Raw genomic sequence first — 26,224 nt, 5'->3', positions numbered from 1 at the left:
TGTGTGTGTGTGTGTGTGTGTGTTGTGTTCGAGTGATTAAATGAAATTTATGTGCTCTCGTTTTCTGACAAATGAAAATTTAGTTGTGAGAGTGTGATTGTCTTTCCTACATGCCTGTCTGTGGCTCGGTGAGGGTTGGGTTGTTTGGGGAAGGAGACCAGACAGCGAGGTTATCGGTCTCATTAGATTAGGTAAGGAAGTCGGCCGAGCCCTTTCAAAGGAACCATCCCAGCATTTGCCTGGAGCGATTTAGGAAAATCACGGAAAACCTAAATCAGGACGGCCGGATGCGGGATTGAACCGTCGTCCTCCCGAATGCGAGTCTAGTGTCTAATCACTGCACCACCTTGCTCGGTGTGGCTCAGTGATCATCTTACCTACTCTCATTAGTATTGATTCTTGGAGTCTTTGCGCTAGTACCTGTTGCACGGATTGATCACCGTGGTCTTATTTCATCAACATGTAACATGTGAATAGGTGACCACATGAGGAATTTTGATGACGAGGTAGAACCGCAGGCCGTTTCTGTGGGTGTATCTAATGGATCGGGCCTGCTGATCTGAAGTTTGTTGTTTCCCCTAACGTGCAGGCCCTCCCTGTCAAATATAGTCTCACCGATCCGCCCGTAGGCCAGGTCCGACTGTGTGTGGTGTAATGTGGCAGTTTTTTTGTGTTTTTTCCATTGACCCATGACTGCGGTGCTACTCAGCAGGCCAGAGGCCGTGCACAGTGGATTTCAGGAATTGCGAGTGTCTCACCGCAAGTACATTCTACAGTGCGGCATTTTATAGACATTTTATTTATTCTAGTACATTTAGGCACATTGAAAGTAGTTCATATGTTAGAAAGTATTAACGACACAAAGAAAAAAATTGTGGCAGTTGTTGGTGGTTTGTACGCTATGTACTCATATTTTTCTCGAAAGAAAAATCACACAGTATCTGTAAAATGAAATGATTGTGCGGTATTGATGGCTGGGAGGCCCCATCGGGGGAAGTTCGGCTGCCCGGTTGCAAGTCTTCGTTCAGGGGACACCGCATTGGGCGACTTGTGTGTCGGCGATCATAAAATGACGAGGAGGACGACACAATACCCTGTCCACGAGTGGAGAAACTCTCCAACCCGGCCAGGAATCAAATCCATGCCCACTGCATGGTAGGCAAACGCGTTACCGCTCAGCTGAGTGGGCAGACACACAGTACCTCTAAAACAATAGACAGTACACAGTGGGTAATAACTGACAGTAATGAACATAGCAGGACCAACATTTTATTGGTGATCACCTATAGTGTTGGTTTACATAACTCTTCCCTGCCGTATACCCTTCTTTCGAGAAGCCTACTTTTTTCTGTGGTTATTTCTGAAATTAGTGATGGTATTTTAAATATTTTGTGCGACTCCAAGGAAATGCATATTTTTGTCACTAAATGTGTTTTGTTTTATTGAAATAAAATAACATCAGTGGCCGTAATTAAACACATATACCATTTGGTTTGCTTTCTCCATCTAAAAACAGTTTGCTACAAAATGTGTTGATGTTAGCACTTAAGATTTTTGCTCATGCTTGTAAAAATACAGAATGACCTATATTTTTTTCAACTTATGTCTTTATTCACCCTTGAGATTTCAAAATTTGTCGAGGAAAAATGCTAAAACTTGTCTGGAAATCAGGGAAATAGCAGGGAATTCCACTTGGGGAAACTGGTGGTAACCATGGTCATGATTAAGTTGTCAAGGTGTTGCCCTGCGATGTAGGCGAGCCGTGCTCAAATCTCTCTGCTGCCTTTTTTCCCCGCTGTTTGCTGTATTCAAAATTGTGTCTGTGTCCTGGTATAATGTCCATTTGCATCAGTGAGGTATAAGGAAGGGACCTACAATGACAGTTGATTCTGCACAACTACTATATTAGTAGCCGGAAGGAAGTGGCTTTCGAATGGGAACTGCAAATATTTGATGACAAGGTGACAAGTCAACTGAATCCTCCACTGGAAACGATGTCTGATGTGTCATACACAGCATTAGTGACAGTATATGTGTCATAAGATAGGAATCTCTTACCGACGCACCTTATTTATATGCCTGGTAAGTAAGTGAGATATGCCTCCTTTCCCGATTTAGGTGTTCATGTGAATGTGAATGTGATCACTGCCAAGGAAATGATGAAAACACAATAGTTTGGCACATAAGCATCAACAAATGAACACAACAGCTTCACAATCACACAGTTTCTCTGTGCTTTGTTAAAACATATGTTTTTAACATTTTTGATGTTGCATTCCATTTTGGAAGTTTTGAATTTTGAATTTCTTTGTTGTAAAATAGATCACACCCATTTATTTGTTGTTTTCATTTCTGTGAGACATTTACATGGTATCTTACCTGCTGTCACTGTTAATCACATTTACTTGTGACAGTAACGGCTCCGCCCCCTCCCCCGAAAAAAAAATAAGGGGGGGGGGGGGGGGGGGACGGAATAACATTGTCATGGGCAGAGCTTGTGTAGTATTATGGTTTTCTGATTTCTGCCGCTGCTTTGGGCACATACAGCACAACTCGTTGTGCCACCTGTGTTGTTGACCTGGCTTGTACTGTTCATGTGCAGTGATTGTTTTTGCTGGTGCTGTTTTGTCCTTGTTTCGTTTTTTATGATGGCAAGTTTAACTGTATGTGCAGTTCTGAAATTTTGTTTTCTACTCAGTACAAAAGATACTGAAACTGTTTTAATGTTGAGAACAGCTTACCAAGATGATGCTACGGGAAAAACTCAAGTGTATGACTGATTTGCTCAGTTTAAAAATGGCGACATGTCGATTGATGACCAACCTCGTTCTGGACGTCCATCAACTTCCCGAATCGACAAAAATATTGAAAAAATTCAAGAGCTTGTGCTCACAGACCGTCAACAGCTAATTGATCAACTGTCAACAGATTAATGGCTTACCGTGAATCTGGATTCATCAGATTTTAATGGAAGATTTGTGAATGAAAAGGGTTGCTGGCAAGTTTGTTCTTCAGATTCTGACAGACAATCAAAAGGAATGTTGAGTTGAAACATGTCATGCTTTAAAACTACAGCTTGAAACTGATTCAGATTTTCCATCAAATGTCGTAACTGGTGATGAGTCCTGATTATGGTTAAGACCCAGAAACAAAGAAACGGTCAAGCCAATGAAAGACGTTGTCGTCACCCCGTCCCAAACAATGTCGCCAAGTCAAACATGAAAACAAAATTGATTTACTTTTTTGATGCTAAGGATGTAGTTCATTCAGAGTTTTTTCCCCCAAGTCAGACCATCTATGCCCTCCCCCTCCCCCCTACCCCTACCCCCTTCCCCCTTCCCCCTTCCCCGTCCCCCCTCCCCACTCCCCACTCCCCCACACTCAGCCTTTGCAGCACTTTTTCCCTTTTGTGCTTTATGTCTATCCTCTTGCCGTTCTTTTTCCTCTCCCTTGGGGAACATGTCTAGGGTATTATCAGGAATGTTCTGCATTCTGTCGCTGACCTTTTTTATCTTCTTTCTCCCTGTGCTATCCTGAAGGACAGCCCACGCATATGACGCCTAAAAGATCACCGGGTAACACATAATTCCCAGCCCCGTGTCGACATCTAGGGTTTGCACGTACCCACTGGTACAGGCCAGGCCCAGGGTTGGGTGTTTGCTTGAGCTGTAACCTTCCCAGGTTGCCCATTGGTCCCTCCGTCAGGTGTTCGAGAGGTGTGACCTGAGGTGTGAACAATTACCTAAGGCGTTTGCCCCCCCCCTTATGAAGAGGGCCCCCAGTTGGAAGGAGTGCACTATCGGAGACGCTGGCAATCGTGGGGGATTTCCTCGTGATGAGTCAATCGTCCTTTCCATCAACGTCGATGAAATGCAAACATAATGAGGCTACTGATTCGAAGACCCTTCCTGCTGCACCACGGTTCCTTGTGGTATCACATACTGAATACAGTCAGTCCTTCGCCACGGTCAATCCGTTCATTATTCAAAAAGCTGTTGATGCCATTGCTGGCCCTGTGAAATCCTGCTTTCATTTATGGAATGGCACTTTGCTTTTGGTGACGGCTTCTGATTCTGAAGCACAACTACTTGCTGCCTCGCTTCTCCACGGCTACCCTGTTCGTGTCAAGGCACATAGAACTTTGAATCCTTCCCGTGGTGTAATTTACACCAGGCTGCTTGACGGTCTAACAGAGGCAGGAATACAATTTTATCTCTCTGATCAGGTGTCACTGCTGTCCGTCGTGTAATGAAAAAGGTTGATTCCTCCTCGGTGCCCACCCACACTCCTTTCCTCACCTTTGATAAGGTCGTGCTCCCGTCCACGATTAAAGTAGGCTATGAAATCATCACAGTTAGGTTGTACATTCCGAACCCGAGGCACTGCTACCAGTGTCATTGTTTCAACCACAATAGAACATCTTGTCGAAACCCAGCCACATCCGTAACCTGTGACAGGGATGCACACGAGGGCAAATGTCTGCCTTCTCCTCCCCGCTGTATCAACTGTAATGGCGGCCGTGCCGCCGCCTCCTGGGATTGTCCCGTGTATCTAGATGAGCGGACTGTTCAACAGATTTGAGTAAAGGAAAAAGTGCCTTACCCAGTAGCTCGCAAGTTACTGGCTAGTCGCAAACCCTGTGTTCTCCCGTCTGGCACCTATAGTTCAATTCTTGTTACCTCTTGCTCCACAAAGGACATGGCCACGCAGACATGCGACGTCAAATTTGGCTCGGAGGTTGTGAAGTCGCCCAGTGTCTAGGTAGCATTACCGTCCCCTCGTCCCGCTGTGCACCAAACCGTCAAACCCTCGCCTAAAGGGGTGAAGCTCCCCACTTCGCAACCGGCAGGCAGGAAAGGACAGAAGGAGTAATCCTGAGAAGACTTCCTCGAGCCAAACAATACTCGAGTATTCCCCTAACCAGAAGGGCTCAAAGAAGTCCGCTAAAGACAAACGGTCTTGTCCTTCACCAACTCGATGATCCTGCTCGACAGTGTCACCACGTGGTCACTTAGCCCGGTCGGCCTCTGTCTCGCCGGTGCGCACCACCAACTGTTTTTCAGCATTGGACTCCACAGGCCGACCATACAAGCACGCTGATGCTTCTGTGAACCCCACGGAGCAGAATACTCCTGTTCTGTGCCCTGTAGTAGCGACTCTACACCGGCTGTCTCTCAGCAGCCACTGAGTTGACACCTGTACATCTCTTCCTCCTCGTGACTGTCCTCCGATGGAACATTCGCGGCCTTCGGTCCCACAAAGAGGATATATGGCTGTTTCTAGCATCGCAGCATCCCCTTGTACTCTGCTTTCAGAAAACGAAATTGCGCCCTCAAGTCCGCTTCGAGCTTTCACATTACTTACCAATTGTTTTGACCTTTCCCCTGAGGTCGGCCTCCCATCTTGTGGGGGCGTTAACGCTGCTCATACGGGATGACCTTCATTGTCAACCCATCTCCCTGACTACCCGTCTTCAAGCTGTTGCCATTCGCCTTTTCCTTCCCCACCTGACTTTCTCCCTCTGCACCATTTATGCGCTTCCGTCCTTCGATGTCACATGGGCAGACTTCCTTCAGTTTTGCTACTTGGTGACTTTAATGCACATCATCCCCTTTGGGGTTCTCCCAGGACCTGCAAGAGAGATGGAATCTTGGCTGACCTTGTTAACCAACTCCACCTCTTCTGCCTTAACACTGCAGCACTCACTTTCCTCTCTGACTCCTCGCACACCTTTTCCTATTTGGACCTATCCTTTTGCACTGCCCAGCTTGCCCATCGTCTTGAGTGGTCCGTTCTTTCTGAAGTCTAATCGAGTGAACATTTCCCTTGTGCTGTCCGTCTGCTAACTGCTACCTCATCCACATGCATGCCCAAATGGCAGCTTACTAAGGCTGACTTGCAGCTTTACTCCTCCCTGGCGACCTCCGTAGAACAAGATTTCCTCAGTTGTGATGACCAGGTGGACTATCTCACCAACATTATCCTTACTGCTGCAGAACATTCCACTGCTAACACTTCCTCTTTACCACGTCGTTTACCAGTCCCTTGGTGGACTGAGGCATGCCACGATGCAATTCGCGCACGGAGACGTGCTCTCCACGTTTTTAACTGCCACCCTTCGCTGGAGAACTGTTTTCAATATAAACAGATTCGTACAAAGTGTCGTCGAGTTCTTCGGGATAGCAAAAGAGCTAGCTGGATTTCATTCACTAGTTCTTTTAACAGTTCCACACCTTCCTCTGTCGTGTGGGCCCATCTCCGACGGCTCTCTGGAACAAAGATCCATTCCCCCATTTCTGGCATGACAGTAGGTGCTGATGTCATCATGGAGCCAGTTGCTATCTCCAACACCTTGGGCTGTCATTTTGCAGAAGTTTTGAGCTCTTCCCACTATCACCCTGCCTTCATCCATCGGAAACAAGTGGAGGTTCGGGTGATACCCTTCTCTTCTCCGAATCGTGAGTGCTACAATGCCACCTTCACTATGAGGGAGCTAGATCGTGCTCTCAGCTCATCCCGGTCCTCCGCCCCAGGGCCAGACACTATCCACATTCAGCACCTCTCTCTTGCAGGCAAGATCTTTCTGCTTAACACATATAACTGCATCTGGGCTGAGGGCACATTTCCTGGACGCTGGCATGAAGCCACCGTCATACCCATACCTAAGCCTATCAAGGACAAAAATCTTCCTTCTAGTTACTGCACCGTCTCTCTTACCAGCTGCGTTCGCAAGTTGATGGAAGATATGATTCATGCCCAGCTGGTGAGGTGACTCTAGTCTCACCATTTACTCATAATGCACAGTGTGGATTTCGGGCAAGGCGTTTTGCAGTTGACTATCTCGTTACTTTGTCTGTCTATGTCATGAATGGTTTTCTGTGGAAATCCCAGACTGTGGCAGTGTTTTTCGATTTGGAGAGGGCCTACGACACCTGCTGCAGAACTGGCATCCTCTGTAATCTTTATGCATGGGGCTTCCGTGGGCTTCTGCTCTGTTTTCTTCAGGCATTTTTACGAGACCGAGTTTCCAAGGTGTGTGTGGGTTCTTCCTTGTCTGAAACCTTTATTCAGGAAAATGGTGTGCTTCAGGCTTCTGTCCTGAGCGTCATCCTCTTTGCTATCGCCATTAACCCTATAACGGCCTGTCTTCCGCTGGGCATCTCCGGCTCCTTTTTTGTTTTGACAATTTTGCCATTTTCTGCAGTTCTCCACAGACATGTCTCACTGAGCGGCCCCTTCAGCACTGTATTGATCGTCTCCACTCCTGGACCATCGCCAATGGCTTTCTCTTTTCCACTGGCAAAACTGTCTACATGAATTTCTGGCGGCGCAAATGGTTTCTCCCACCATCTCTCCATCTTGGGCCTGTTACCCTTCCGTTCGTTGACAGTGTGAAATTCCTGGGGCTCATGCTCAGTAGGAAACTCTCTTGGCCCTCCCATATCTCTTACCTGGCAGCCCGCTGTACGCAGTCCCTCAGTGTCCTACGTGTCCTCAATGGTACTTCTTGGGGTGCCGATCGAACTACCCTCCTCCGTTTGCACCAGTCCCTTGTCCGTTCTAAACTCAACTATGGGTGCTTTGTTTATGCATCTGGATGCCCATCCACCTTTTATACCAGCCCGGTTGAGAGTCTGTATGCTGGAGCTGCTGAGCTACCACTGTCCTACCGCTGTGACTTTCTCCTCAGCAAGTATGCATGCCGTTTGTCTGCCATGTGTGACTACCCCTCTTATGCCTCCTTCTTTGATGATTCCTTTGACCGTCAGTATGGGGCTCATTGCTCTTCTCTGTTACCTCCTGGAGTCCGCTTTTGTCACTTGCTACGGCGGCTTAACTTCACGCTACCTGCAACAAATGGGTATGAATCCTTCACCACCTTGGCTTCGTGAAGTGGCCCATGTTAACCTTTGCCTTCATCTACTTCGTAAGGACACTACTCCAGCCTCGGTCTATCACCTTCAGCTTCGCAATCTTCGCATGGAACTTAGCGATAGTACCTTTGTATACACTGATGGCTCTCGGACTGACCTGTGTCTTTCAATATCGGCTTCTGGCCCACTCTTCAGTATTTAGAGCCGAGATTTCCCCCTTTTATAAGACCACAGAGGACATCTGGTGACACATTCTTCCCAATTGCGTCCTCTGTTCAGACTCGCTCAGTGCCTTCCAAAGTCTCTGTGCACTGTACACTTCGCATCCCTTAGTGCAGCAGGTCCAGGAAAACTGTCACTTGCACACTCTTGGTGGAGCCAATGTCACGTTTCTGTGGGTCCCCGGTCACGTCGGTCTGCCCGGAAACGAGGCTGCTGACGGTGCTGCCAAGGCTGCAGTCCTCGTACCTCAGCCCGCGAGTGCCTCTATTCCCTCCGATGATCTCTGTGTTGCTGTCTATCAAGAGGTGGTGTCCTTAAGCATCGCCAATGGCCTTCCCTTCAGCTTATTAAGCCTCTTCTGGCACCTTGGATGACCTCCTCTCGGACCTCCCGCCGGGAGGAGATTATTTTAACTTGGCTGCGTATTGGGCACTGCCATTTTAGCCATTGTCATTTGCTCAGTGGTGCTGCCACACCACTTTGTACGCATTGCACCCAAATTTTAACTGCCTGCCACTTCGTGCTGGAACGCCCTGTTTTTACCAATTTATGTTCCAGCTTGGGTTTGCCATCTGATTTATAAGCCGTTTTAGCAAATGACACATGGGCTGTCAACCACATTTTACTTTTTATCCGCCAAAGCGATATGGCTAAGGCCATTTAATTTTTAATTTTGGATCTCCATTTTTTGTATGATGTTTTCTTTTATCCTGTTTTTAGCGGTCTCCTATTCTGTCCATTGGGACTGACATATAGTCGTTTCCCTCGTCTCTGTGTTTGTGTTCTATAGTTTTGACTTGGGCACGTGTGGTGCCAGTTGTTTTTTGCGCCCTAAAACAAAACAAAACAAAACAAAACAAACAAATAAGACCATCTATCAAATCTTTTATTTTGGAGCTTTAAGAAGATTGCGCAACAGTGTTCGTCAAAAAAGACCTGATTTGTGGCAGACAGGAGACTGGCTCTTCCACCACGACAACGCACCTGCACACAAAGCCATCACTGTTAAGACAGTTTTTGGTTAAAAATGGCACGGTTCCGCTGCCCAATGCGCCTTACTCACTTGACCCAGCTCCGAGAGACTTTTTCTCATTTCCGTATACAAAAAGGGGCACAAAAACACAGTGATTTGACAACATTGAAGAAGTCAGTAAAAAATGAGGGAGGAGCTATCAGCCCTTTCTAAAGGTCACTACAAAAAATGTCTCAGAACAGTGGAAGCATCAGTAGGACAAATGTTGTAAAGGAGAGTATTTTCAATGAGATAAGGATGTTTTGTAAACAATTTGAAAAGTGATAGCTTTTAAAAAATAATTCGCGTTTCTGTTTGGGTACCTCCTCGTATCTATTTCCTTAAATGTTTCCATACAGATGTCACTGGATTTGCAAACTCACAAGCAGCCTTTCAGACTGATTTTTTGGAGCTACAAGTGAAAGACTCTCACTTGTTCAACAAGTTCTTCAGTCACTCTTGTTTGTTCCATGCTTTTCCCTTTGCACTCAGGTATACAAAGAAAACTGTTTGCACTGCTCTTTCATTTGATGTATCATTTATGATTGTAAGTTGAATGTAACAACTGCTACAAAGCCTCGAAACCCAAGTACACATTTTGAAACACCCTGTATATTGGTTTTATATTATAAGCAGAATCTATGCAAAACTGAAATCTACATAAAAGTGAGAATGACTGCTTACTTTTTCCTATCACTGTGGTGCGTGTGGGTGGCCGAGCGGTTCTAGGCGCTACAGTCTGGAACCGCGCGACCGCTACGGTCGCAGTTTCGAATCCTACCTCGGGCATGGGTGTGTGTGATGTCCTTCGGTTAGTTAGGTTTAAGTAGTTCTAAGTTCTAGGGGACTGATGGCCTTAGAAGTTAAGTCCCATAGTGCTCAGAACCATTTGAACTATTTTTTGTGGTGCGTGGCGTAGCCCTCTCATCGTGGTAGGCACTGCCAGACTGCTGATACCTCTGCTGAAATTTACATTTATGTGGGTTGGCAGCTCATTTGTTGTGCCAATGCACAGCTTCCAGCCAAGTTTGGAATCACAAATCCATGGGGCAGTGGTGTAGTAACCTCCTGGTCCACCTTGCAAGAGCTCCATCAATCCACTTCGCAATATGTGGTAGAAGTGTGAGTGGGGAAAAATAGACAGGTCAGAAAATAAAAGATATAGTGCCTACCATAAATGACACATTTAACTTTCCACTCCTATTAACTGTTGCATAATGTTTTGCCAGTAATCTCTGCCTTGTTTATTATGCTAACCTTCACCTTTAATATCTCAGGTTTTCAAATCTCGTCCAGTTCAGTCCGCAACTACACCTTTCCTTCTGTGTCCTGTCTAGTAGGTCTCCCCTGACATGGGTTTGTGGGCAACTTTTCTGAAATTCTCCCCCCCCCCCCCCCGCCCCCTTCCCCTTCCCCTTGAACCCTTCCACAAGGAGGAGGCGCACTGGCTTCAGAATGCATGCACATTCTATTAACGTATTATGTTTTCTCCTGCCGTCACTTGGTGAGTAGATATTTTGTCTATCAAGTTATATTTTCACAAATTGATTAGTTTTGTTAACAATCGACTTTGTATTATAAATTGTTGTTTGAATTAAATGGGTTTGCTTTTGCTATTTTACACCAGTTGTACAGAATTTACTAAATGTACCACTTTTTCTTTTTCCCACAGTTGTGATTTGTTCATGATAGAACAGCATTAACATTTCCAAAATTTGAAATTATTACATTACTTATAATTTTCTCCGGTATTATGAATTACTTTGTTAATATCAGGCTTTAACAATTGGCTGTATGGCTGTAAATTATTTACCACAGACTGGAATACTGAATTATTTTTTCCTTTCAAATTAATAATACAATTTGTGATGAATTTGAAATTTCATTGATGTATATTTTTATCAGAAATTATTAATTTAGACAATCAGTAGATTCAAGTTTTAAATGATTTGAAATACTCTGGAAGATAATTGAACTTCAGAATTAATTGAAAGACAATGCATAGACTGAGAGAGAAATTTCAGATATGAAATATACATACATATCGGGTTGTACGTTAAGTTTTGTGTATCATCTTCTACAGTACTGCTTGATGTCGGTGGTTACACTACAGTATAAGTCAGATTCATCAAATATGTTACAGCTGTCAGTGAGCATTTACACAAAATATCATTTAGCGTGTGTTTGTGCGCAGAGACCCACGTGAGCCACCTGCAGCCTCCGCTGTCTATGGAGGAGGTGAACCAGCTGCTGGGCATGGTGGTGGACGTGGAGAACATCTTCATGAGCATGCACCGCGAGGAGGACGCCGACACCAAGCGTGTCTACTACTACCTCTTCAAGGTGGGAACCTAGCCTCTCCTGCTTGTCTGTCTCTACAGTACACCTTCCCTGTCTGAGACTCACAAGGAGACCTCCTCGGTATTTTCCTACTTGAGTGTCACTGTCAAAGACACCAATTTTCTAAAGCAGTATTACACACTTCTTGAAAACATTAAAAAATTCAACTTCGAATATTTGAAGATAGGCACTATTAAGTTCAAAAAAATTCCAGGCTTTCAACAGAAACATGTGGCTGTATGTGTCCTATACTGGGCTTGTAATTCCTAGGCCTTTTTCTCATTTCTGACTAGATGTAATGTTTTTTTTTTTTAATTTTTATTTACTTGCATTCTATGTGTAATATCAAATTCAAATGGTAGTTAACACCTCATAAGTTAAAACCTCTGGGCTGAGAGGCCGTCGTCAATCTGTAAAACTTCTTCCTGATGTTTCGTTGCCAACTGAGTCAACGACTGGCTGCCACACCGTGGAGGTGCCGTTTATATAGAGCACATAAAGGGCACCACCATACATCACGTGTGGCCGACTGTAAGTCTATCTCTGACAACTGTCATTATTCTCGATTGAAGATAGTCGATTGTCACATCATTATCGATTGTCACATCATTGGTGCAAAGTTGACCGCCATATCTTGTCCAACTTTAAGCCTTCCTCTTTTCTCTTATAATTATATTGGTGTTTCTGAGTCTCTATAGATTCCCTACATATGAATGAATAATAATGTGATGCCCTCGCTAGCAGACTCCTCTCACTAAATTTTATTTCATGATCACTGTCTATAAAAATATGGGGTCTAAAACCGATGGATGGTTGTGTGTGATGCACACATTTCTGTCCATGCGAACTTGCCAGCTGGTATGAAATACTTATCATCCAATTTTAAGAAAACTATTTGGTGAAAAAATTTGGTTTTTGCACATCATGCAGTCTGATATCTTCACTCACTAAAGATTTGAATTTTTTTTTCATTAAATGCCATAGTTACTGTGCTGTGTCAAATTAAATAAACTTTGTCCAACATTTTAAAAATGTTGCATAAACGTTGTGTGTGGTTGATTTTAGCTCGTGGATTGCAGTGAATGAAATGTAGGTATTATATTAAAATTTTATTTAAAATTGGGAGTAGATTGATATGTCATTTCGTTCTCAAGATATTGTGTTTTATACGTGACAGATTGCTGCACACAACATCCCTGTTTACATACTTGGCCATCGCAAATGATGTGGTCGTAATGATATCTCATAAATGATTCTAGATATCAAAATGAGTTTTTAGAAATGATAGCATGCAATGAGGCACATAGATTGTATGATAAATACTCAGAACTTTTGTATTGTCCAAGATATGGAAGTAACTTGTCAACAGCTGTGTGACGGTGTTGGCTTTAGATCAATACGAATGTACATAGTGATGCAGGAAAGCCCAAGCGGCTCCTATAAACATGTCCACAGTTCCTGGTGAATGGCATAGCAGAATGTGTATACCCATCCACAGCAGTGAAAGAATCAATTAAAGTGGATTACTACCATACAAAGGCTTTTAACTTCTGTGACTGTGTTGTTAGAGAGTCAATAGAGATTCAAGTAATGGAGCTGCTAATCAATCAATATAGTTCCTACATCGTTGGTAAGGCCTGGGAACCTGCAACAGCAGAGTTGCCACCAGTGTGTGTCCCTGAGTGCAAACTGCAGGTAACCTGTCAACATGAGGTGGTGGCAACCCATCCCTGCATCCCTGCCTCTTGGCACAGATTCTGGACAGAATGGGAGATTGGGGAGGGGGAGATAAATGTGCCCGCTCCAACTCCACTCCTAAACCGTAAGTTCATCAGCAAACCTGATAGCAATGTGATAGCTTGCCAAAATATTGTGCCCATCTGGACACTAACATCTGACTATTCACTCGTGAACTATTTTGTCAACATGTATTGAATAAAAATTTTCTGGTAAAACAACATATTGTAGTTTCAGTTGCTGGTGGCATGAACATCTGAGTATTCATAATAAATTAAAATCTGGTACCAAAGTGCAAACATGAATTAAAAAATGAAATACTTTTTTATTTCTAGACATTATGAAAAGAAACAAATACAACATTAAAAACTGCATTATTGATATATACATAACTGTTCATTTAATCAGAAGACATTTTGCATTATTGTACAAAATTTTAAGTACAAAAACTTCTATTTTGATGCAGTTAGTAAATTAAAATAAAAAGGTGCTGGTTTAGTTTAAAAAATTATGGATCAGTGATTTTAATTAACATTTCAATATGATAAAAGTAAAAAAAGTTGCACCTAGCAAGAAGAATTGAACTAACAACCTTGTGATTACAAGATTAGAATTTTATGCATGCAACTAACGAAGGCTCTGTCAAAATTTTTGTTGGCCTCACTGTGGATACTTGGTGAAACATGGTTACAGGGGAAAACACACTTTTTTGCTGATTCTTTTATTAATTATATTTTGTATTTTATTTTTTAATGCTGTCAGTGTTGGTACACAACTATTTGTTGTTAGGTTTCCCAGTACAATGTTCCAATTAATGATGTAAATTTGCATAAGTAATCAAATGATGCCGGCAACAGTGTCTTTTGCACATTTGTGTGATGCAATGACACCAATTCAAAACAAATTCTCATTTATCAAATCATGACCTCTGATTAATTAGTCAGTCATAGTGTTGCCTAGGTCTTGATCTGTTGATTTTTTAGAATGATTGATGTGTTATATAACCCATCCTTCCACTTAATATTTTCACCCCACAATTGAAGATATTCTGTACAATATTTCTGAAAAAGGTTTATTTATTTATTTTACTTTTTTATGACGAGTTAGTACAATACCAGCCTACCCCCAATTATAAATATTCGAACTCCCAAGTATAGAACAGGTTCAGACTTCTGATTACTTAATAAATGAATTAATGTGCTACTTATTTGATGTTAAGCATATAACTGAGAAAAACATTAGAAAAGGGTGGAAATTTTGTCCCAAGTTGTGGGAAGCTGCTAACAGCTCTCATTATTAAACAGTGGGTAATTATAGTCTGGATAGTTTGTGCTCCATTTTAGGCAAAAGCTAGGTCTTCCACTCATTTTGACTTTTGACATAATATCTCCTGAAGTAAGTGTCATACAATGTATAATTATTCAGGTATGTTCAGTGACATACATAGTCACTGTCGGCAAAGTGTGTTGTGAATAGAGTCGGTAGTAAAGAAGTAATAAATTAAAATGCCATGCTTGATACTGAGGTTTTACTGTATGAACTCCAAAAATGTAGTGAATGATACACTTTTTTCCTGTCATCATCATCATCATCATCATCATCATCTGTAGCTTGTCAGTGAGAAAAGTTTTGTAAGTTTTGAAATTATGTGTAAAGTTTGTTGTAAGTTGCAAGATGCTCTCAGTCTCAAATACTGGATGAATATACTGTGGCTATTTGTGCACCAACAGTGATGCTGCTTTGACACACACACACACACACACACACACACACACACACACACACAGTTCCTAACTGTAATACTGTGCTCGTCGTGTTAAACTTTTAACATAAGATTACATGTCTAATGAGTAGATTGTCACAGCATTTTAAATTTAGTCAATAATTCAATGAAATATTAAAAATCAAGCTTTTGTTGCCCCTTGCAGCCATTAGATACACAATCTGCAACTGGGGTCATGAATTATGAAATTGGTTAATCGATTAGAAATATAGATTTTGGGCATTTTGTGTGTTCTATTAAAGTTCCCGTCCCAACTGGTTACCATGAGTTGGAAGTAATGATATCCAGTGAAATACGGTTTCTTTTCTTTCACTTAATAATGAGTTTTCATTAGATACAATTTCGATGATGAAATCAATATTTTTTTTTCTTCTACTGATACATGTTGGTTATTAATAATGGTGCTCTCTCTTTTTAACCCTTTTCTTTCTTTTTATTTTTATTAGAAATGGAGAATGTGGCTTGTAACGTGAGAGCAATATTCAAATTTTTCATTTCATCTGGATATGGAAGTGGGCAGTACTTTAAATCTGCTAAAAGCTGACAGTGGATCTACAATTAATTACTCATGAAAGTGACTAGTTCTTGGCTTATTCTCTGCAAGTTAAATGGTTGTCTTAGATATTTGATAAGCTGTTATGCTGCTTTACGAGTTCCTGAATCATGACAACACTCCCACACACATTGCTCTCTGTGTTCGCCAGTTTTTGGCCACAATGAACATCACCATCTGTACCCACAGGCCCTATTCAACAGATTTATCTCCCTCTGACTTCTTCCCGTTCCAAAGGATGAATGGGGGCTCTTAAAGGAAAGCGGTTTGACTACGACAACATAATATGCAATGTTATGACTGCACTAGCAGATATTAAAAGGCATGAATTCAAAAATGGGTAGATTCCCAGGTGATGAGTTTAAATATATCAGGATGAGATGTGTAATCAGAAAGTAAGAAGAATGTCTAATAACAAAAGCTGTGAAACTTCCTTGTAGATTAAAACTGTGGCTAGAATGGGACTTTCAAACCTTGCTCTTTAGTAAGAAAAGTTTTCTCTTCTGATCAAAGATGCGTGAAAACAGGGTTGTAAAAACTATGGGGAAGTAAATCTTTTTCACTGAGATGTAGCGACTCATCATTGTGGATAAGTAACAAAAACAACAAATTAAAATTGATAACATCTTCTCGGGCTACCATCTGGCTGGCTGCTTTGAAATTGTGTGACTTTTGAATCTGTCACTCTCATCATCTTCTGGTGAAGTATCGAGATAACATAGACATATACACTATGTGATCAAAAGTGTCTGGACACCCCAAAAAACAAACGTTTTTCATATTAGGCACATGGTGCTGCCACCTACTGCCAGCATATCAGCGACCTCAGTAGCCATTAGACATCGTGAGAGAACAGAATGAAGTGCCCTGTGGAACTCACAGACTTCGAACGTGGTCAGGTGATTGGGTTTCATTTGTGTCATATGTCTGTACGTGAGATTTCCACACTCCTAAACATCCCTAGATCCACTGTTTCTGATGCGATAGTGAAGTGGAAATGTGAAGGGATACGTACAGCAGAAAAGAGTACAGGCCGACCTTGTCTGTTGACTGACAGAAACCGCCGACAGTTGAAGAGGGTCGTAATGTGTAATAGGCAGACATCTATCCAGACCATCACACAGGTCTTCCAAACTACATCAGGATCCGCTGCAAGTACTAGGACAGCTAGGAGGGAGGTGAGTAAACTCGGATTTCATGTTCGAGCGGCTGCTCATAAGCCACACATAATGCCGGTAAATGCCAAACAATGCCTTGCTTGATGTGAGGAGCATAAACTTTGGACGACTGAACAGTGGAAAAATGTTGTATGAACTAATGAATCACGGTACGCAATGTGGCGATGCGATGGCAGGGTGTGGGTATGGCGAATGCCCGGTGAACGTCATCTGCCAGCGTGTGTAGTGCCACCAGTAAAATTCAGAGGCGGTGGTGTTATGGTGTGGTCTCCTTTTTCATGGAGGGGCCTTGTACCCCTTGTTGTTTTGCGTGGCACTATCACAGCACAGGCCTACATTGGTGTTTTAACACCTTCTTGCTTCTCACTGTTGAAGAGCAATTCGGGAATGCGATCGCATCTTTCAACACAATCGAGTACCTGTTCATAATGCACGGCCTGTGGCGGAGTGGTTACACGACAATAACATCCCTGTAATGGACTGGTTTGCACAGAGTCCTCACCTGAATCCTATCGAACAACTTTGGGATGTTATGGAATGCCGACTTTGTGCCAGGCCTCATCGACTGACATTGATACCTCTCCTCAGTGCAGCACTCCATGAAGAATGGGCTGTTATTCCGCAAGAAACATTCCAGCACGTGGTTGAACGTATGCCTGTGAGAGTGGAAGCTTTCATCAAGGCTAAGGGTGGCCCAACCATATTGAATTCCAGCATTACCAGTGGAGGATGCCACGAACTTGTAAGTCATTTTCAGCCAGGCATCCGCATATTTTTCATCACATCCTATGGAAAGTAATTCTTAGTACACCACACCGTTGCTGTTCCAGCAGGTGCAAAACATTACCTTTTTGGATGTGCACATTTCTTTGTACAGGAAGCTACTGCTTTGTTTGGGGTTAACCATTCCTTTCCTTTCCTTATGTTAGCGTAAAGACACCATTTCTCATCACCACTAACAATACAGGACAGGAATGGTTGGTGTGCCCGTGAGCCAGTTGATGACAAACAAGCAGAGATGCACATATACCCACCCACTGATTTTTGTGATTTTGTCTTAGAGCATGCGGTGCACATGCACCCAGTTTTTTAGCCTTCCCCATTGTACACAAATTTGTACGATCGTGGAATGATCATAGTTCATCACATTTGCCAGTTTTCGAAAACACTGATGTGGATAAATTTGAATTAAGGCAAAAAACAAACTCCATGAAACCCAGGTCTTCCTGAACATGGAGTGTCACTAATTTCAAAACAATCCTCCTTAAAACAAGAAAACCATTTACTAGCTGTGCTCTGTCCAATGGCATTATCCCAATACACAGTGCAGATGTTTCCAGCTATCATCCCTCTATTGAACTTAAACAGTTGAATATTTCGAAAATGTTCAGATTTCTTCACTTGACATTCCATTTTCTAGCATCCAAGTTCTACACACTACTTTCAAATGATGAAATGTAAACTGAAACAGTGGAAAATCCAGGTCAGTGTATTAACAATATTAGGAAAAAAAGGATAGATTGTACTCAACACAGAGACAACCTCTTGAGTTGTGGCAAGCACAATGAAAAGACTATTACACATTATAGGTTTCACCCAAAGGCTTCTTCAACAAAGAAAACACACACACACATTCACACAGGGAAACACACCTGATGCATATGTAATGCTACCACTGGCAGCTTGGACTGCTCATTTTTACAGTGAGTAGCAATATGTCTATTTCCTAATATTGTTAATATGTAAAACAGCAACCCACGACAATGCAAAGCCTCATACGGGCAACACAGCCACGGCACTCCTGCAAAAATTCAAACGGGAGGTTCTCGGCCACAATCCTTACAGTTTGGACCTCTCTCCCTGTGATTATGCCATTTTTGGTCCCCGTAAAAAGGCTCTGAGGGGCAAACAGTTCACCTTGGACGACAATATCGTCCAGCTGTACGTGCGGAATTGGTTAACGTCGCAGTCCCGGAAATTTTATGAAATAGCCATTCACTGCCTTGTGTCACAGTGGGACAAGTGTCTCACAACAGCCAGGTTCAGTACTTCTAACATACAGGTACTGGTTTCTGTAATTATGCCTCCGGCTCGTTTCTTTTTGAACGCCCCTTATATAAAGCAGAGTGTATGTGTGTATACCTGACCTGACCTCCCAAACTCTTGAATTTATTTCAACCAAATGCGGCACGGAAACACCAGACCTCATGACTGTCAGCATCGTGAGGCTTAGAACCTCCTAGCTTCACTAGGAGTGGACGTACGGGCAAAAAAATGCTTTTTAAAAGGAAAGCCGCTGGTGTAGTGAAACTTCAGCTCTACTAGGGTGGGGGATTGTGGTGGGTGTAACGGATGAGGGGAGAAAGGAGGTCGGAAGTGGGGGGAAAGTGGTTTGAGAAAGGCAGCAGGTGAACAGGCTGGGAACACAGCCCAATGAGCTCACTTTGGAGCACATGACGACATGAAAGAGTCCATCGGGTGGAGGGGTGAAGGGGGGGGGGGGGGGGGGTTGGAACACAGGAAAGAGAGAATGCAGAAAGGAGGGTGCAGGTGCTGGGTGAATGAAGTTGGGGGTGGGGGCTATAGGTGAGTGGGGCAGCAGCTAATGGAAACTGAGGCAGTAAGGATTACAAGGTCTAAGGATCTGTTGCAAGGATAGTTTCCATCTACGCAATTCAAAGTTTTCTATTCCACTGGACATTGTTTATTCCTTACATTTTAGTCACTCAGCTCTGGACTTATATGAAGCGTGATCAAAAAGTAAAGGAAGTTTTTGTTTTTCTTAAAGAATCTGTTTTTATTCAACATCAACTATGTCCTCTTCAAAGTAACCCCCTCGGAAATAATGCACTTTTGTCAATGCTTTTTCCAATCTTGGGAACACTGCTGGAACTCAATGTTTGTTATAATGTTTAGCTTCTTCAGCAATTCTGGTTTTATCTTATCAATGGTAGTAAAATGACTTCCTTTCACGGTTCTCTTCAGTCTCAGGAAAAGAAAGAAGTCAGAGGATGGCACGTCTGGCAAATACAGTGGCTGAGGCAACATAACGAGCATTGAGGTGAGGGGGAGGTTTATTGTGATGCAATTTCCACAAGAAGTTTTGCACAATTCTGGCCCCCCCCCCCTTTTTTTTTTGCTTCACGCAAATGGCACATCAGTTCCAGGCAGTATTCCTTATTGACCGTATGACAGGAACTCATCATGCACTATGCCAACGTAATCGAAGAAAACAGTGACGTTAATGTGTGATCGAAAATGTTGAATTTTTTTTTTTTCAATCTCAGCTCTTCAGAAAGTTTCCATTGGGACCATTGGGCGTTTGTTTCAATGTCATACCCATATACCCATGTTTCGTCAACAGTTAAAATCTTTTTTAGAAGTTAAGAATTGTTGTCAACATCCTTCAGCAATACTTGAGTGACATCTACACAATGTTACTTTTGGTCAAAATTCGACAATATCAGAACAAACTTTACTGCTACATATTTCACGCCCACACATCTGGAAAAAATTGCTGACGTCATCAGTAACATCTTTGATGATGATTCAGGAATTTTCCAGAACAAGTTTCCCTACTTCTTCCACATTGTCATCAGTAGAGACCAGATTATATGCATCATAAAAACCTTAAAATATGAATGAAAACTACTTAAAAATGCACTAAAAGTGTTGAAATATGTAAGATCAAATAATAAAAAAAACTTGATAGTTACTGCGTGCATTATTTCTCAAAGTCAAACCTGTGGATGTCAGTTATGAGGAAGAGTACCAGCCACACGAAAAATCAGTGCGTTTAGAATGTTGATATCATTTTCTGAGTACTTTCTGATAGAGGTTAGGAAGGGGGCCTTTCTGGCATTATTTTCTAAAAATTTGCGTAATGGGGATGCATATCGTGTTTCAAGAATTGTTCCTTCTTTGCTATTGTTGTCGGTAACAAGCTGATGCGAAGTGAGTGAGTCGCAGCAAAAGGATTGATATGTACAGGACCAACTTCGAGATACATTGCGGAAGGGGCATGTTCAAAAACTCCATAATGTTTTATTTGAAAAAAATATACAATCATGAATTTTTTGAAAAGCATTAACTTTTAATTAATACTATTGGACTGAAGCATCATTTACAATTCATTTTACATTTTTCTACTATTGTAAATACAAATGACCAAGTGCTGTTCCAAATGTTTGGTAGTAAGATTGTGTTTTCGATCACTCAAAACATTTTTATTAGCAGAAAAGGACCGTTCTTCATCAGCAGAGGTAACTAGGCAGTATTTGAATTTGGGTGCTATGTTGGCACCCATTCCATTAATAAAACTATCAGTTCGGCACAAGGGTTCAATGCATAGATTATTGTTTAAAATGTTTTCAAACCTTTTAAGTTTTCTTGGGAATACCTCTGGCAGTGAGGAGTTCACTAGAATAATTTTATTCATTAACTGTATAGATTCATTCCACACCAAACCTTGAGTTTCAAGCTTTTTAATACTTGCAGGTATGTGGGAATAATGAGTGCTAATCACAGAAATGTCTTTTTTAATACCAGAATCATTAAAAGCTTCCTTTCACTGGGAAACTGTCAAGGGCTCTGCACTATCAAAGTCTTTTCCTACCCCTCTAATGGCCTCAAAATGTTTGTTGTAAAACAACAAAACTTTGAGCTGTGTACTCCAACGAGTTACCACTGGTTCGGGCGGTAAAGAGTCATATAGTAGTTTTTCTGTGTAGGTCTTGATGTGACCAGGAGCCTTTAGAAACACTTTTTTTGTGGATGAAATCAGTTTATGAACATTCACAAACATGGAATGTACTTCTACAGCAAGGTGATGTACTCCGAGAGCAAAGCACATAACATGAATCAAATTGGAATATAATATTTGGAGGACTTTTCTGCTTTGATCATATTGGGAGCAGCATCTAAAATAAACACAAACACCCTTTCATCTTCATAAGATTCTGGAAATATGTTTATAACACCCTCATTCACAAATCTGGCGATCGTAGAAGGATGTACTTTTTCAAGTTCTTTGCATGCTGCTGTATAGGAAGAAGGCACGTCTTTTAAAGCACCAACAGTTACATTTTCAATGTGATGGCCACAAGTGTCTGTAGTTTCATCAACTGAAATCCAGACAATGCTGGCCTTTAGTTCATTGTGTATTTCTTCCAGAACATTTACATACATTTTCAGTAAGTAATTTTTACGCAATGTTTATTCATCTGGTATATTTTGATTTAAGCAATATTTGTGCAGGAAGCCTTTGAGGGTAGTGTTTGTAAGTTTGTGAAGAGGAATATTGCTTGCAATGAATGCTTCACATAGATCCACATTAAACTGACTTTTTTGGATACCTTTGGACAAATCCCTGCTCCTGCAACTTGCTGTTGTCAGAAGGTGTTGTTGTGATCCTTTCTTCTGCATTCCTGGGATATGAAGACTTGTCTTGGCATGCTGACCTATTTGAAACTTATTTTTGCACAAAACGTTTTTCTCACAAAATCGATGATATAAAACAATTTCGTCATGTGTAAAGGTTCCAGGATTGTCAGCTATCCACGAAAACGATGTTTCTTTTTTCAGGTGGCATGGCACACAAGAAGTTATACACTACACGTCATAAACATGTTCAACTGTATACAAGTACATAGAAAGCTAAACTGAAACAATGGACGTGCGACTAAAAGCACGCGTGGTTTAATTTATTTGTTGCAAGCGCGTACAGTATGGCAGCGGAGAGGATTAGGCATAGGCGTGGGTGCAGGAGCATTGACTCTGTCTGCCTGTTCCTGTTCCTCTTTTGTAATGATTTCGCTAGGCAGTGGCCTCTGGGTTAGCAACTGCATGCAGTTCTGGGTCACAGTAAATCTGTGAGACATCAAAACTAGATCGAGCTAGACACTGCCCATCTAAATTTTTAAAATATTGTAAACATAGAGCGAAAATGCATCGTCACTAGTTTTTAGTTAAAATATGCAATAACAGGTGAAAAGGAGCCAAATATGCAAATACATATGCAACATGCAAATGCGTATAATCCAGTCTCTAGTCATCAGTAACTGATGTGCTAGAACATGCTCTTCAACATCTGCTTGACCCTCTTTGACTGTTTACACGTCTCATAAAATCTTGTTTTACACATAGTAGGTTTCTCCAAATGTCACAGTTGAATCCAATGTTGCACTTTATTCCATTTTTCAAGCAAAATTTAATGTAAATCGTCTGATCCATCTTTTCGAAAGTAAAAACTCACTGAGCACTCGAATTCACTCACAACCTTTCGGACTGTCAACAACAAACTTGACTATTCAAACCAACTGAAAATGTAAACCTACATGAGGAACATGTGTTCCAACAAGATAAAAAAAAATTGAAAATTAACTCTATAAAGCCCTGAAATTAAAAAATTCCGGCTGTTTTGATCACACCTCATATGCGACTATGACAGACTTCCTCTCCTTCACTCATAGCTACCATTGTAACAAAATTCACTACCTCTTCTCATGAGTAATTCACATTTGATCCATAAAAATATGCAACACCAAATGTAGAGTGGGGATGTGCCAAATCTAACATTTGTCAGGAGAAGGCAAAAAAATGTGTTTCTATTTGTATATAAAAGATTTGTATACAGAAAATTGAAAAAGTGTTCTGATACCACAGAAGTGTGCTGCTAGCTGCAAAAAATAATAAGACAGATTAGAATACAAATACTTTACTAAGAAGACATGTCAACTTGTAGACCTGCGCAATTGAAAGACACTCACGCAAAGCTTTCAGCCACAGACTTTGTCAGTATAAAACACACACACACACACACACACACACACACACACACACGACTACTAACTTCAGCATCTTGGGCCGGATTCCTACGTGGAGTTTCCATTGTTTGATTAATACTTTATTAAGACCATTTTAAGTGCCAAACCAGGAAATTGACTGTTTCTAGAGGCCAATAAGGAAGTTTTTACGAGTTGATTCTTGAAAAGAAGAAAGCAGGAACGAGCCACTGTTAATGAAGCTACTTGCTTACATAAATAGTGCTGTTAACAGTTTCAAACTGACAGGTTCACCTTCAGATGCTTGTTCATATTTGTTTTATTTTTATATTGTTTACATTTGTTGTTGCTTTTTTCCCAGCAACTAATGTAAACAATAACAACAAATGTAATATAAATGTGAATATCCATCTGAAGATGAATCTGTCAGTCAAAACTTTTAATGGTACTATTTGTGTGAATAAATGGCATTATCATCAGTGTCTGCTTGCCGTTTTCTTCTTTTCCAGAACCAACTTATCGTTTGTACACAGCCACAGTCTCAAAAATGTCAGTTTTCAATAAAATAGTGGGAAGAAAGCTTTTTTTCCTACTGCCATTAAAGCTGGGACACTACATTTTATTTGTGATAATACAAGCACAGAAATAAAGCATTAGATTATTAACTAGTAGAACTGAACTGTAGTCAATGAAACGATACATTTAAATTTTCGAATTCTAGACATAAGCACAGCTTGGCACAAATACCATGTGCCATTTACTAACTCATGTTTGAAAGACTGTCTCCATGGTTTGTGACCTGGATCAAGTCTAGGGGCTTGCTACAGAGCAATGAAAACATAACAGCACTGAGCACTGAAAATCTGTTTTGAAAATAAAGTGAAACTCTTGTCAAGTCAGAATGTTCAACAGAAATCCTCTACATAGAAGTCTATCCAAAGAAAGAATAACATTTCATTAGTCTGATCAAAACCAAATATGTTCTTCAAGGATTGGTAGTGCTTCAGCAGAGTAGGTTGACAGTGCTAGGGGCTTCTATATTTGCATCCACACAGTTACTTCCTTTCACAGGATGACCACGATCACCGTCCCATCTTGAAGACACACATCATCCCTCAGCATGGTACTTCACATGCAAATAAAATGTCAAACCTGCTCAGTATTTCTGATCTCCTCTATCATGAAAGATTTCCATTTGCAAGTATCAGTTGTTAATAAGAATACATAGGCATACACGTGAGAGAGAGAGAGAGAGAGAGAGAGAGAGAAATATCTTTATTGTTCCTCTTCCTTGAGCTTTTCTTCAAGTAGCAGGCTAAATCTGAGAAAAGGCAGTTAACTCTGAAAAAATTTAATGACTATTTTTTTTCATCGCTATGACATAAACAGCAGTCCACTTATTATTTTTTCTTCACACACACACACACACACACACACACACATATATATATATATATATATATATATATATACACACACACACACACACACACACACACACTCCTGGAAATGGAAAAAAGAACACATTGACACCGGTGTGTCAGACCCACCATACTTGCTCCGGACACTGCGAGAGGGCTGTACAAGCAATGATCACACGCACGGCACAGCGGATACACCAGGAACCGCGGTGTTGGCCGTCGAATGGCGCTAGCTGCGCAGCATTTGTGCACCGCCGCCGTCAGTGTCAGCCAGTTTGCCGTGGCATACGGAGCTCCATCGCAGTCTTTAACACTGGTAGCATGCCGCGACAGCGTGGACGTGAACCGTATGTGCAGTTGACGGACTTTGAACGAGGGCGTATAGTGGGCATGCGGGAGGCCGGGTGGACGTACCGCCGAATTGCTCAACACGTGGGGCGTGAGGTCTCCACAGTACATCGATGTTGTCGCCAGTGGTCGGCGGAAGGTGCACGTGCCCGTCGACCTGGGACCGGACCGCAGCGACGCACGGATGCACGCCAAGACCGTAGGATCCTACGCAGTGCCGTAGGGGACCGCACCGCCACTTCCCAGCAAATTAGGGACACTGTTGCTCCTGGGGTATCGGCGAGGACCGTTCGCAACCGTCTCCATGAAGCTGGGCTACGGTCCCGCACACCGTTAGGCCGTCTTCCGCTCACGCCCCAACATTGTGCAGCCCGCCTCCAGTGGTGTCGCGACAGGCGTGAATGGAGGGACGAATGGAGACGTGTCGTCTTCAGTGATGAGAGTCGCTTCTGCCTTGGTGCCAATGATGGTCGTATGCGTGTTTGGCTCCGTGCAGGTGAGCGGCACAATCAGGACTGCATACGACCGAGGCACACAGGGCCAACACCCGGCATCATGGTGTGGGAAGCGATCTCCTACACTGGCCGTACACCACTGGTGATCGTCGAGGGGACACTGAATAGTGCACGGTACATCCAAACCGTCATCGAACCCATCGTTCTACCATTCCTAGACCGGCAAGGGAACTTGCTGTTCCAACAGGACAATGCACGTCCGCATGTATCCCGTGCCACCCAACGTGCTCTAGAAGGTGTAAGTCAACTACCCTGGCCAGCAAGATCTCCGGATCTGTCCCCCATTGAGCATGTTTGGGACTGGATGAAGCGTCGTCTCACGCGGTCTGCACGTCCAGCACGAACGCTGGTCCAACTGAGGCGCCAGGTGGAAATGGCATGGCAAGCCGTTCCACAGGACTACATCCAGCATCTCTACGATCGTCTCCATGGGAGAATAGCAGCCTGCATTGCTGCGAA

General features: G+C 42.4%; 1 protein-coding gene across 3 annotated transcripts in view; it reads left to right on the top strand.

Annotated features, from left to right (window-relative positions):
* LOC124553680 (histone acetyltransferase KAT2A) overlaps positions 1–26,224 on the top strand; it is a 327,182-nt gene that overhangs the window by 109,785 nt on the left and 191,173 nt on the right. For all 3 annotated transcript variants that reach the window (XM_047127565.1, XM_047127567.1, XM_047127566.1), the window contains one exon: positions 11,303–11,451. In XM_047127565.1, coding sequence (XP_046983521.1) covers positions 11,303–11,451 — 149 coding nt within the window. The remainder of the gene's footprint in view (positions 1–11,302; positions 11,452–26,224) is intronic.

Source organism: Schistocerca americana, chromosome 11 (genome assembly GCF_021461395.2).
Source record: "Schistocerca americana isolate TAMUIC-IGC-003095 chromosome 11, iqSchAmer2.1, whole genome shotgun sequence".
NCBI classification, from domain to species: Eukaryota; Metazoa; Arthropoda; class Insecta; order Orthoptera; family Acrididae; genus Schistocerca; species Schistocerca americana.
The sequence above is the reverse complement of the archived record's forward strand: the minus strand, read 5'-3'. Positions and strand labels throughout refer to the sequence as shown.